The sequence below is a fragment of the Alligator mississippiensis genome, chromosome 1 (assembly GCF_030867095.1).
Source record: "Alligator mississippiensis isolate rAllMis1 chromosome 1, rAllMis1, whole genome shotgun sequence".
Classification (NCBI taxonomy): domain Eukaryota; kingdom Metazoa; phylum Chordata; order Crocodylia; family Alligatoridae; genus Alligator; species Alligator mississippiensis.
Genome location: NC_081824.1, coordinates 322,783,562 through 322,798,304, shown reverse-complemented (window position 1 = coordinate 322,798,304; position 14,743 = coordinate 322,783,562). Strand labels below are relative to the sequence as shown.

At 39.6% G+C, this 14,743-nt stretch overlaps 1 protein-coding gene across 1 annotated transcript in view; it reads left to right on the top strand.

Moving 5' to 3' along the window:
• Positions 1-1,512: 1,512 nt before the first annotated feature.
• Positions 1,513-14,743, top strand: part of BMX (BMX non-receptor tyrosine kinase) — a 49,104-nt gene continuing 35,873 nt past the window's right edge. The window contains exons 1-6 of the mRNA XM_006261088.3: positions 1,513-1,655; positions 2,925-3,029; positions 5,025-5,106; positions 6,767-6,886; positions 9,333-9,394; positions 14,123-14,301. Coding sequence (XP_006261150.1) covers positions 1,518-1,655; positions 2,925-3,029; positions 5,025-5,106; positions 6,767-6,886; positions 9,333-9,394; positions 14,123-14,301 — 686 coding nt within the window. The 5' untranslated portion in view covers positions 1,513-1,517. The remainder of the gene's footprint in view (positions 1,656-2,924; positions 3,030-5,024; positions 5,107-6,766; positions 6,887-9,332; positions 9,395-14,122; positions 14,302-14,743) is intronic.

The following is a 14,743-nucleotide window of genomic DNA, read 5'->3' as shown; positions in this document are numbered from 1 at the left end:
CATATCTAACTTAAAATTACCAGTAACCCCTAGTCAAAAAAAAAAAAAGAAAGAAAAAAGGAAATTAACTATTCTGGAACAGATTGTCAGAACTCAAGCTACTAAGTAGTCAGAGGTCCTGATTCCCAAAGTAAAATATGTAAGTGCTTTGCTGAAGAGTGATGAGATGAATCAGATGCTTAAACTTAAGCCTGTGCTTATGCTGAATTGACAGCAATATGGAGAATGTCTGACCACCATTCATTCAGTCCAGCTCCAAGGTAAAAAGGCCAAACACCCTATCATTCTGAATGAAAGGGGCACAACATTGTAATTGTAAAGGTGACAGAGAAATTACAAGTTAGCTTACCTCTGAACTAACCACTCCACTACTTCTGAACAAGCCTATCTCATGATGGGAGGGATCTACCTGGGACAGAGGATCAAAATGCTTTGGGTCAGATACCAGCTGGTAACTGAGGGGTATTGAGAAGAAAGGTTTAAAATTGAATTATGGAAAATATGTGCCAACCTAGAAGAACAAGCATAGATGTCTGATGATGATAGGGACAGAGGAGGTAGGTGTGATGAATGGCATGCAAATGTATTTTTTTCTGATAGACTCTCTGCATTTAAAGGAACATAATGCACATTACAGCTCAGCAGGACACTTCCTTTTGGAACTCCAAACAGAGGGCAATTTACAAAGGACATACTTTCTCCTGCAAGTGCAACATTTGAACGAGGTAACTTAAAATACAAAGCTTTAAAAAATCAAAGGGTTTTCTCCTTCTACTATGTACTGTTGTACATACTAATTAATACAAACTGTAATTGAATAGTTTCACCTTTTGACTCTTTTTTTACAGGGTAAGGCAGGGCAAGGTAGCAACTTTGAGACTTGTTCATTCAGAAGGGCATAAGCTTTCATGACAGCACATGTCTAAACCAGTCAGTCTCTAAAATGCTACCCTGTCTTGCCTTGTGCATGACTTCAAACTAAGGTGGCCAACTACCTCTCTTTACATGATAAGTGAGACTGTTGTTTATATGCATTGACAGGACGAAATTGAAAATGTCCAATCTGACCAACACAAGGACATGCTTTTCTGGTCAGCAACCTGAAGATTTTGTTCCTGATTGTTGCTAGAATGATTTCCTTACAATTCTCAAGTATGACATATCTGTACTTAACATAGCTTCAGTTCCTTTGAAGACACAAAGCAAGAATTTAAAAAGAAAAATGTTCAGGCAACAAAGGGATAGAGAATGACTTACTTGAAGCATTATCTTAACCTTCAATTTTCCTGTAATCTGTTTATTTTTTACTGTGAAAAAACTAATCTGTTTTACATGTTCATAAAATATGAAATACAGTCTTCATAGCAGCTTGTTACAGCATGCTAGAAATTCATTACAATTTGATTTTAAAATTCCTTATAATCCATTAATAAGGGCAATTATCTTGTTGCTGTTTTAAAGATATTTGTCTTATTATTAATAAAAGTGACTATTTGCAATTCTTTTAGGGTAACAAAATGGAGAACAATTCAATTTTGGAAGAAGTTCTTTTAAAGAAGTCGCAACAGAAGAAAAAAATGTCACCAAATAATTACAAAGAAAGGCTGTTTGTTCTGACAAAAACACATCTCTCTTACCATGAATATGACAAACAGGTATGAAATCATTTTTCTTAACTATGTAGATCAAAGATTTTCCAAAGTCTGTTTATAAAATCTGCTTCAGCTGTGTAAAATTAGACTCTTTAATACTGAAATTATACCATGACAATTTAAATGCATAAGACTCAAGCAATTCAAAGTCATAGCTGCACATGCATATTAAGACTTGTATTTTTTAGCATATATAGTAACACAAAATACTGCATGTGTGCAGGGGGCAGAGATCCTGTCTGTCTCAAAAGCCAAAACTTTGAATTTCCTCTCTTTTTCTTCATCAATGTAGATACCGTGTAGCAGGGATGCTAGTATACTTTGTTCAAAGCTCTGTTTAGAAATGGTATGGGCCCAAACTCTAATTTCAGTCCAGAAAAACATTTAAGTCCATGTATAAGTCTATCTTTTTACAGGCTAGCATGTAAATTTATGCTTAACCTCAGAGCTAGGCTTATTTCCCATAGAAGTCAATAAGACTTAAGCATGCCTAAAGTTAAGCACATACTTAAATACTGTCCTGAACAGGCATGTTTTCCTACTGACAGCCTCTGAGCTGCTTTGCATATCTGACAGCTCTTCAGAATTAATGTATACAGGTCAGTGTAGAGTTTATTCCACACTAAAGTAAATGGTTAAGCACAATTGTGCTCTGTAAGATGTCTGCATATCATAGAATGAGTACTCAGAAGAGTGTCCTCCCTTGTGACTGAACAGCATACGCTTGTGTTATGAATTGTTGCATAAGTAAGTGTTGCATGATTGGGCCCATGTATCTTAACAAAGTAATAAAGACAATAACCAGACTCCCACTTTCTATTAGGGTCTGCTGCATGCTAAGTAGATATAAGCCTGCTGGTGGCAAGGGATGGCTAGATGACCTCCACAGATCCCTTCCAGACCTATTTTTTTTATGTTTCAGTGATTTCCCCTTCCTCATTTGTGCATTCCAATTTAAGAACTTTTTTTTTTTATTTCTTCTCTGGTGGATGGATTCAGTGTTGTAATCTTTTTACTTTAATTTCAAAGGGAATTTTGTCCATGTCTGGAATACAAGATAAGATGCCATGAATGTCTTTTAATACCTTTCCAAAAATATTAATAAAAGTGAAGAAATGAAAATACTCATTCTAGGTGAAACATGCAATTACCCTACTGCTTACATTTAAGCATCAGTTTGTAAAACTCATGTTGATCAATTAATTTTGATTTGATTTTTGTGTTTGAAATTCTGAGCACAAACTTGCATTTTACTTTGATTTCTGTTCTTAGAAAAAAGGAAGCAAAAAGGGATCAATTGATATTAAGAAAATACGATGTGTTGAAACTGTGAATCTTGATGAACCAACTCCTTTGGAGAGAAAATATCCATTTCAGGTGAGATTCCAAAATATCAAGGGCAACAAAAGTCCTCCTGCAGATTTTGAGGATCTTAACTGTAGAGAATAATATCTTGTGGCACTCCTGACTGTCACAAAAACTTGTAGCAGATTGAAAATGAAGCCATACTGTTATAAACTAGTGGTCTCCAACTTTTTTCAGTAGGAGATCCCTTTTGGAATTTAAAAGCAAACCAAGATCTACTTCTACCCCTTGCCAACCCCTCCTCCCCCACAACCTCTGCAACAAGAAAGTCTGTGGGGAAGGAAGAGGGGGGCAGATCAAGGCAGAGGGATAAAAAATTATTTAGGGGTGCGCCCCCCCCAGCAGGTAAGTCTGTGTGGGAAGGGGTGGGGGGAGGGGAAAGGGCCATGGGGGGGGGGCACAGATTGAGGCCCCAGCCCCAGCTGCACTCCCTCTCTCACTGCTGGGACCTCGATCTGTGCCCCCTGCCAATGGTGGTGAAGGAGAGAGTTGAGCTGGAGCAGGGGCAAGTCCTGCAGCCTGGGTGGGGTGGAATGGAGCCATAAGCAACTCATCTTCTGGTTAGAGCCTGGCCCCAGCCCACAGCTGAAGCCCACCTCACCCCACCCTATGTGCAGATCCAGAGGCACATGCCCCCTGTGCCCTCCTGGAGTGCATACCCCCCTCCCCGCACCCCCCGAACAAACCTCTCATGGCTCTGTCCCTCCCCACCCTGGCTGCAGGGCTTGCTCCTGCTCCAGCCCCACTCCCTCATGTACTGCTGCTGCAGCTGCCTGCACTGCCCCACATTTGGGGGGGGCACGTGCCCCCCCAATCTGTGAATGGGGCAAGCCACATGCGTCCTGCCGCTCCTATGTCCTGCCACTCCCAGACTGTGTCCCAGCCACTCCTCACATGTGTCCTGCCACTCACGATTACAGAGCCTCTGACAGTCGATCTTAGTCTGGGGGGGACTAACCTCCCTCCCCAGACTGTGATCAACTGTCAGGGGCTCCCTGATCAACCAGGCAATTGCAATTGTCTGGTTAGTGACCACTATTATAAGCTAAGACCAAAGACCACTGAAAGTAACGGGAGCCTTCTCATTCACTTCAGTGGAATGTAGATGAGATCTTGTGTACAACCAAGGCGCCCCCAGGGGTTACAAGAAATAATGGCCACAAGCTAGCAGAGAGCAGATTTGGATTGGACATTAGGAAGAACTTCTTCACAGTTAGAGTGGCCAAGGTCTGGAACGGGCTCCCAAGGGAGGTGATGCTCTCCCCTACCCTGGGGGTCTTCAAGAGGAGGTTAGATAAGCATCTAGATGGGGTCATCTAGACCCAGCACTCTTTCCTGCCTATGCAGGGGGTCGGACTCGATGATCTATTGAGGTTCCTTCCAACCCTAACATCTATGAATCTATGAATATATTCAAGTGTGTATAATAGTTTATTTTTCTGTAATGCTATATACAAACATGAAAAGTGTGTTTTTGGATATCACATGCTTTTGTTTTAATATGCCATTGATAGATGCTCCATCTAATCTTTAAAAGAATCAGTGATTTTTTTTCCCTTAAAGTATTGCCCTAATTCAATCAGGAATTGACTCAGGGAAGTTGTATGCCTCTTAATGGGACAGAAAGCCAGCCAAAGTGATCACAACAGCCCCTTCTGGCTTGATAATCTATGATTCTATGAAGAACCATAGTGTATATAGGCTTTTTACTTCTAATTATGATGTGAAATTGTGGTCTTATCCCAGCTAGAACTTGGCCACTTGAAGCACTACTGGTTAAGGCCCTTACTTCATATTCATAGAAAATCAGGGAACAGTTATTTAACTGTGAATCCAGATATTTTGGCTCTTCATGTCTTTTGGTGTCAGCTGCTCTGCAGAGCTTGATTTTTGGGTTCCTTATACATGTTCCCATACCCTTTGTTTCCCACCCCATTACAGTTAATGGACTTTGAGCCAGCTGAGATATACTGACTGTACAGTGAATTGCTTTTCCTGTATTTTTAGATAGTGTACAAGGATGGCCTTCTTTATGTCTACGCAGCTAATGAAGAGAGCCAAAGTCGATGGCTGGAAGCCTTACAAAAAGGTGAGGTTAGTTTTACTACTTGTGAGGGATGTTTTGTGTGTTTGTTTTAAAAATGAAGGAGATTTGTTCATAGAATTCATGCAAATAAAAAAAAAACACTCTAATTTTATTGTTTTCATGCAATATTTTTATCAGTAATTTTCAGTCCCAATCCCCCTCTATAGAACAGTGGTCTGAAATCTAAAGTTTTTATAGGAGTTGGTCAGAAATTTTCAAAAAGTTAAAACCTTTCATTAAAAATAAGTCAAAATAAAATGAGCCCACAGATTTTCTCTCCATTTTTTCACTGGGAGAAATTGTTGAAAATAGCTTTTTTATTTAAATCCTTCTTAGGTAGAGCTTGGAGGCAGAGGCCAGCAGGGATCTAAGTGGACAGATAAAGGAGTGGTGCAGAAGGCCAGTGGATGATTGGAGGGCTTTCATATATAGAGTCTTGGTTTTTGATAGATGACGTTTTTGATAGATGTATCCTCTGCCTATTTTATTTGCCTGACAGTATTACATGATAGAAACTCCTGGACTTCCTCTTCACAGAGTTTCTTGTCCATTAAGTTGGTTTTGTTCGACATATCAGAATGGGGTCTGACCTTTAGAGTATGGACAAAAGCACAGATTACAGTGAGTTAATAGGAGACAGGGGCTTACCACACATGGTAACAGCTTGCATGCCTGTTCTTACCCTGAAGTAAATGGAAGCTAACACTTAGTAACGTAGTCCTATTTCATGGGGAGTAAAGCTGCCCCAGGACAGTTTCACTTACCATGGGGTAAAAGAGGGCGAATAGATACTACATATCAAGTTCTGTGCAGTATGTTCCTGCCATATTTTAACTCACCATAATTTTGTTCATTTGCCTTTATTGTAAGAAGTAACTCTAAGATTTGGTTCACTGTCATCAGCTGAATTTATATTCAAGGATGGCAATCTAGCAAGGTATAGTTCTTAAAATAAGGTTGCTGAGAAGTAGCGTAATATTGTAGAAAGCCAGCAAGGTGCACTGTAGTGAAATGCTTATGATTCTTTAAGGAAAGGACAGATATAAAAGCATTAATAAATAGCTGGGGGTTGAGTTTCAACAAACACACAGTAGCTCCTATCTTTGTGGGTTCTCAGAATTCTTGAATATATAAATATGGAGCAACTGGTTTTAAAACCTCACCCTGTACTGTTAAATTTTTTTTTAATTACTTTCCAATACGAACCCTAAAGCACTGGCTTCAAACACTACAGTGTCACTATTGTCACTTACAATATTTGAAACCATTTCTACAGAATGAAGGGGTATTTTTAATACAAAATAAAGTGTTTATTTAAGAGGTTATTCCTTCTTGACTTAGTCAATACGCTTTCCATTCTTTCACACAATCAATTTGCCATTTGGTGTACTGGGTAGCTATTTTTTTTATCTCATTTATTTCTATAATATGTATTAATTGCATAGAGTTAGAGGACAAAATCATCTTGCCTATTTTTAAATATTAAATATTTTATTTGTTCCTTCTACAATTAGTTAAATAAGATTTCTAACAGTCTATTAAAGTCATTGTCTTCCCCTATAATCCTGAATCACAACTACTGAGTCAACTCGTCCATATTACTTACAAGTCATGTTCTATCAGGAAGCCTGTTCAAGTTCTTTTTTCCTCCTTGTTTTTCCAGAAATTAGAGGGAATGCTGATTTACTGAACAAGTATCACAAAGGCTTCTTCACCAATGGGAAGTTCCTCTGTTGCAACCAGACTTGTAAAGGAGCTCCTGGATGCACCATTTGGGAGAAATGTAATGTGCCATTTGTGTTTCCCTTTGAATATGTTTTTAGTTTTTAATGGTGTTTTTCATTATATTACTAAATCCATATAATCAGTACATACAGTTCTAATCAACTGGTAGATATAAAAGCTGTCTACTATTCCTCTTGATGTGTATGCTTAACTTCCACTAATAATACTGCAATGTCATTTAGGGAAAAATAATGTGATAGATGAGAAATACTCTGATTTGATATGGTTGCTCAAAAAGATAATGGCAATATTATACTGTATGTTCACGAGACAGCAAAAGTAAATTCACTCTTTTCTTTCTTTAGTTCTCTGGTTAAAATACAGTTATGCTACAGGAAAATAAAACCAAAATTCTTTATTGTTAGAGTTTGAATAATCAGATTAGCTACAAACAACACAAACTCAGCACAGAAAACAAGTGAATCTATTTTAAAGGATTCAGTTTGATATTACTCCAAAGTAAAACTGACCTTTCTCATCACATCTATAAACTGGACAATATTTCTAAACAGGCCCATATTTTCCCCTTTCTAAGCTTATTTGGCTATTTTCTGGAATCTGCATTTTAAAAAAATAGGTTTGCAATAAGCACAGCGGACTCAAGAGAATAGTTGAAACAAAATTTTAACCATTATTAAACTATATGCTGCTGGTTAGCAAGTTTACTTTAAAAAAAAAAGTTCCAATCAGATTATTTCAAAAGATGAGTAGTTCTGGGAACCTGATATTATTTAAAGTAAAGCAAATTCTCATATAGCATGAACTAATGCAGCTGCCTAACAAGCAGAGTTGGCACCTGGGGCCAATTCTGTGGGAAAGCCGGTGGAGAATGCAGTTTTGAGAGCAGGCATGGGAGCGAGGTGGCACCAGTTCTAAGAGCTTGGTGTGGGGGGCAAGGATCTGAAAACAGTGGGGAGGGGGCGGCAGTCTTGTCCACCCCAGGAACTCCTATATAGTCCCAGCTGAGCTGTTGCTGCCTCTGCATGTGCTCTGCCAACCCTGGCTGTTGCTTTTCAACAGCAGCAGCTGGGACCTGGCATGAGAATGCTGCCAGGGCATGGACTGCACAAGGTTGGGGAGTGATTCTGGCACCTCTCCTAACTTAGTGCTTTGGAGGGGTGGGAGGGGTTCTTGCCCACCCCTAGTTACACTACTCAATTCATGAGTCCTTCCCCTCCCCTCCCACCCCACCCTTCCAGCACCATTTGGCAAAAATGTAAAATAAAAATTGAAATAGAAATATATATTAATTGAAGTGGAAGGCCTAGAAATCTTGGGATAGTACATACAACACACCTGAGAACAGAGACTCCAGCAGTATGTTCAGACCATGCCATAGTATTGGAATTTCACTTTTTTTCTTTTAACTTTCTTCTTTTTAATTAAAAATAGAATCTGTCATGTCTTTTATTTCATTTGTTCTTTAGGTTTACATTTTTAGATTATGTGACTAGAAATTAACTACAATGATCTAAGAATACATGTACTAGAGGTTTTAACTTGACAGCGAGGGGAAAGCAACTCTCCTTCCCTGTTTATGACCTACATTCTGGAAGTGGGCATAAGATATGTATGCCTCCAATTTGAGCAAGTGACATTGAAAGATGGATTTTTTTAGAGGTACTGAGCACTTATGTGGACCATTGACTTCACTGTGATTCCTCAGCACATTTGAAAATCAGGCCTGACATGTTTCTAGATGGGTGCTCAAAAATGGAATCATTTGAAATGAATGAAAATGTAGGCTTAAACATCTATGAACCCAATCTATATGCCTGATATGTTAACCAACATTTAGAGGCCCCTTTTCAAAATTTGGTTCTAATGATGGTGAACTCCTTAATGATACCCTGTAGTGTGAATATAGGTGTTATATATATGGGGAGGGCACAGAAACTCTACATAATGTATTATCCTTGTAAAGGCTTGCCAGTTAACTTATTATAGTAATTTGAATGGTATTATGTTCCTTCAGAAGCAAATATACATGCAAATAACACCATAAAACCCATATACCATCACAAATACAAGAAGCAATTGTTTTGCTGTCAGTAAGCTTGTCTGCACATTAGGATGCAGAAGAAGGGAAAGGGAGAGGCAAGCAGTATAGCAAATGCGGGAACAGTATAGCAAATGCTCTTTTTGTTTCTTAAATACCAATAACTGCAAAAAGTGTTGTGTCTCTTTCTGAGTGTGGTTAGAAACAATTAACAGCAGCATCTGTGGGAGTACTCCTGTAAGAAAACTCCAGGGAGCCTCCAGCATTTTAACTATTGTTATTCTCACACAGGAGAGGACAAACATGGAGATTAAATGCTGGCAGTGGTCAGGGGGTTTTCTGCACTAGTGCTCTCACCTTCTCAGCCACCAGTTGAACAACATCAGTGAAAAAGGCCTTATATTCATGCTTCACATTGCTTTATTTTTATTCTCTTTCACAATAGATACAACTCTACATAGCACACCCAGTTCTGTGAAACCACTGCCTCCTGTCCCTAAACCACTGGTAGGTAAAAAGCTTTTACTGTCTGCTTACAGTAAATCCTGTTTATATGACAAATTCTTCTTTCAGCACCTGGGTGACATGGGAAATAATGAGAAGAGCTCTAGACAGCTCTTCAGTGGGAGGTACTTTGACATTATTGAAGTTTCCCTGGCACCCAACACAAAACAGGGGCAAGGAAAGAAAAATACAGATGGTAGTATGTCCTCCAGTCCATCCAATTCTTCATGCACCCACTACCTTGTCCATATGCCCCTGGATTTTCTGGGTAGGGAACACTGCAGAACCTGGAAAGTCTCAGGTTACTACTAGAAAGTTTGATAGAAATTACAAGAGCTGCCAAAACTAGGCTAGGCGCTTGTTATATCAATAAGGTTTTTGACACCTGTTCTGGCCATAACATTTGAGGATAATTTTACTATGACCAAGCAAGAGTAGAACTTGTTTCAAATATCATAGCCCATCCTGGTTTCTGTCAAAGGATTGCTTTGTCTATCTAGAGAGATGATCAGTCATGCAAATCATCTGCTGAGCAAGTTGACTCATGTTAAGACTTTATAGCTCATCATCCCTAATCCTGAGGAGATATTTTGAAAGGGAAATTTAAAAAGCAGGGACATGACAATACCCAGATGGGCTCCAGAGTTCAAATTCTATGCAAGTCCTTTATTAAAAGTGTAATAACTACTGGCTGGTCTGATTCACATGACAGCTCACTTACAAAGGTTAATACTGCTGTCACATAACTGGATGTATCTAACCCAGCAGCTATTGTCACAAGCCTTCAAAACAACTTTAAAAAACATTGTCCTTTTCCTCTTTCCTACTCAGATGCCCCATCAAAATCAAAGCCCTACTCACCTAATCTTCCTTCCATTTCTCTATTGACACACTCTACCTACCCTCCCGCCCTCCCCCTGCCCTAGTTCTGTCTCTCCAAGTTATTGGTGGTGCAGCCTTCTCCTTAAATATCCCTCTTGAGCGTCTGATGTCATTACCCTTTTCTTCTGTTCAGCTTCACATCTAGGCATTTACTCTGATGGCTGACAAAAGAAGCTACCCATGAGCAGAGAGAGGTTGTTAGCTGTATTAGTCTGAAGTCAGTCAAAATGCAGGGTACATATGCATATTATAGACTAATTAAATATGGAGAGAGCTGCTGAGTCCAATATGTGGGACTGTCACTTGCACATCGGACTCAGCAGCTATCAAAGAACTCATCGGAGCATATGCCGTGCTCTGTAAGAACAATGGTGCCAATTGATTGATTGACAGAGAGAGCACAAGCTTTCATAAACCGAAGTTCACTTCATCAGATGATGTCTGATGAATCCTGTAACTTGCAGCATGCTGAAGTGACTTGGGTTCATGAAAGCTTGTGTAGTGTGTGTGTATGTGTGTATAATTTAGTTAGTCTATAAAAGTGAATATCTACCTTGCCTTGTACAAGAGGTTCCTCAAGGAGTCCTTCTGAAGGTTGTGCACCATCAGGCAGGTGAATGAGCATTAATGTGCCTTCAGAGGAGCCACAGGATATATTTCCAACTTTTTGAAAGTAAGAGGATTTTCCTGTAATAAGAACCATATTTTAGAATCTGCTAACTGCCCTGTGCACCCTTTGCCACTAGCAGCTGTGGTTCCTGACAGTCCAAAACATTTAGTAGGAGGGCAGGGGTATATCCGCTGACCATACATACATGCACATCAGCTCTCTACTTGTGAATCCCTGAGAGAATAGGAAAACAGTTGTACTTATTCATAGTGGCATTGTCTGCATAAAATTCTAGATGGTAGCATGATGAAGGAGCAGAGACAAAAAACTGTACTCTACTCATATCAGGAAGTCCAAAGAGTTTCCATTTTCAGGCAATGCTGCTTTGCTTTTCTGAAAATGTAAATCAGCATTTGTAAAACAAAACATGAACTTCAAAAGGTTGAAAATATTATGTTCTGCAGCCTCCATAATCTTGAGCCAGATATCCAGCGGTAAGATCTGGGAGAAGACGAGTCTGATGTACTTGTCCTCCTCTGATTCTCCTACCTGCCATGTTTGCCACAACAAGATTCACTGTATCAGTCACTTAGGGTGCTTACAGGCATGGAGCTCTAACTCATGGCACTTCAGAGAATGTGCCATAAGTTAGAGTGAATCCCCCACACCCTGACCCAACAGGTTTTGCTGTTTGGTAGGAGGAACCAGCAGTTCTATATGTTATATAGAGTTCAAATTCTATGCAAGTCCTTTATTAAAAGTATAATAACTACTGACTGGTCTGAGTTGCATGACAGCTCACTTACAAAGGTTAATACTGCTGTCACATAACAGGATGCATCTAATCTAGCAGCTATATGTTATATAGAACTGCTGGCACATATAGAACTGCTAGCTTTTCTGTTTGGTGGGAGGAGGCTCCACTTTGGACCTGATCCAGTGGAAAGAGGCTGCCTGCCTGCAGCCTCTTCTCCTAGCTCTGCCCCCACCCCCCAACTCCAATGCTGTCTGCAGGATGGGAGGGGGGGAAGGAAGGCAAGGGAGCTCCAGGCTGGGGTTTTCCCAGTCTGAGCTGGAGGAGGAGGGTCTGAAAAAAACAAATAACTGTTTAAAATGATATAATGACATTTAACAAGTAGTTTAAAAGATTAAAGTGAGGAGATTTTAATTACATTGGACATGTCTTGAGTCCAGCTAGTAAAAAATTCAGAGCTCTGGTTCAGAGAGGAGCTAGATGTAGTTATAAATACCAGGAAAACCCCCTCCTTACCTCTGTGTCTAGTCACAAGTGCCTACTTTAATGGCATAATATGTGTACTTATTATAATACATAAACTTTGCAGGGCTGAAGTATTGAGTCTTACTGGCCTCACGTGTTGAGGAAGAGGTCAGCTGCAAAATTCACATTTACCACTGCTTCAAGTGAAAGAAAAATTATGCCATCATTATGCACAGCAAAGGGTAGAAAGAGATTATAAAGATTTAGGAAGCCTGAAATAGCAGGAGGGACTCTCATTTTAATCTGTTTGCCTACTTTTTAAAAATGTACAGTGGCAGCAAAATCAGGGAAAAATGCCAAGTGCTCTCTGGCATGTTATACCCTTTTTAAAGCAAATTGTAAAGACGCATAGCATGCTTCTTTGTGACCTCCATACTGAGAGGGGGACACTGGTGTGTGGACAGCTCAGGGTCTCTATATAAATTGCACAGTTTTTTGTGCCCTGGAAAGGTCACTCCAGCTTTGCTTTATTTTTCAAGTGAGGATTATGTTCAGAGAGCTGATGTCTTACTTAGTATCATCTTATTGTCTCATGAGACAGACTTATGGCTAATATTACTACTACTATTACCACAACAAATAAATACATAAATAAAATATAATAAAATATGAAACCCCAATGGGTCAAAAGAAATTACACTTTCCATTTTATAAATGTATTAGGGATGTCTTAGTGAAAGAGCCAAAAACATCACTTATGAAACGTAGCCCTTATAGTTCCCACAGTTTTGCATTACAAATAATCAGACTTGATTATCTATTTTGTCATAGTTTCTGCCTATCATCTTTAGAAAAAGAAATAAAACATATCTGTGTGTTAAGAGTTGGTCAATGCACATGTTTTCTTTAAAATGATCCTATTGTGTAATACAGTATAACCTCATAAATCCAGATATCAAAAGTCCAGAATTCCTGAAAATCTGGCACTTTTTAAAAATACACTACATCAAGGAGTAGCAGCAGCTGGTCCCAGAGCAGTGGAGAGGGAAACTAGCATGTGGCACCTGCCGCCGCCATCTACCACCCACCACCCCATGCCACCACTCTGTGTGTGGCCGCTGCTCCAGGACTAGCCACTGCTACTCTCCCACCCCGCTCTGCGACTGGCTACTGGTCCAGTTTCAAAAATCCAGAATTTTCCAATTTCCAGCAAGTACTCAGTCCTAAACATGCCAGATTTATGAGGTTATACTGTAGTATATTGAGGCCAGGTGCTAGATGGTGTGGGTGCTAAGGTGTACAGTTGACAGCCTAGAGATTGCAAATTCAAGGCCATAGCAGAAGTGCTCATGGTGTAGTCATGTCAGGTTCCAATGAATCTGTAAATTCTGCTAAATGCCTTGTCACAAGGGCATGGGAAGGAAGGAAGCACACTGGGGCCTTCTGAAACCATTTATTATCAGGACATTTAAATGGGCAAAATACACCAACACTTCATGACACACAAAGCATAAGAGGTGTAAATATGAGTTAAAACCCATTGTATAAACTCATTTGCTATTGTGAGACATCTCTAATATCTAATCTTCACAATGCAAACCCATAGAGGGTTGACCTCGTTCATAATGTCCTTCCTTCTGGTGCAATTTTTAATTTGTTGGACTCAATTCTTTTCTCAGCTATAATACAGAACTATGTCTCTTGTGTCTTGTAAGGACTTTGTTAGAGCTAATTTTATAAAATATGCAGTTCTATATGTGCCACAGTAGGACCAAGCCTCATTTTAACCAAGTTTAGTTTGTATTTCACTATTTTTGGACTGCAGATGCTTGAATGTATTTCTAAACAGATGAACAAATATTCACATACACATATAGTAAACCATACACATTCTAAATTAATTTGCTCACAGTTATGAAGCACATTGAAGATATAAACTGCTATCTAAACACTAAGTATTTTTTCCTATGGTAACCCATAACATGCTTCATTGTCATTTTGTGTTCTCTGCCTTCAAAAGCTGAAGCATAGTAGTTTGCCTCAGGTTCTAACACCAGCAATGTCATACTTGAAGACTGCTGTGGCTCAGTATAACTATGAACCCCAGGAAGACTGTGATATCCCACTTGTCAGGAACAGCCAGTATTATGTTCTGAAAGAAGAAGATCCAGAGCGGTGGAAAGTGAGGGACATGGAAGGGTAAGTTTAGTCTTCAAAGCTCACAAAGATTTTTTGTTCAGTGACTGCTTTGATTCCACACACTCAAACACTCCTGCTGCCATTGGTACGTTTCAGGATCTAACGATAACTATTGTGGTGGCTCTTTAAACTTGTTCTAACTAATCTTGTGAGCTTGTTTTTTCTATACACTGCCTTTCTCTCTCTTGCCTCTGTATCTTGCCCCTGAATCCTTGTTACAATCAGACATAGATGGTACAACAGAGTAGCTCTGAGATTCATGTACCCAGATTCATGTAACCAAGTGATATGGAGGTTTAGGGCAGGGGTTTTCAACCTTTTTTAGTCTAAGTACCCCCAGCGGCCAGACACTGAGTGGGGGAGGAGGGGGAGGGGGGAATAGCTCAAGGCTGAAGGCCAAGTGGGGGCAGGTATAGTGCACAGCTGAACGCCGAGTGTGTGG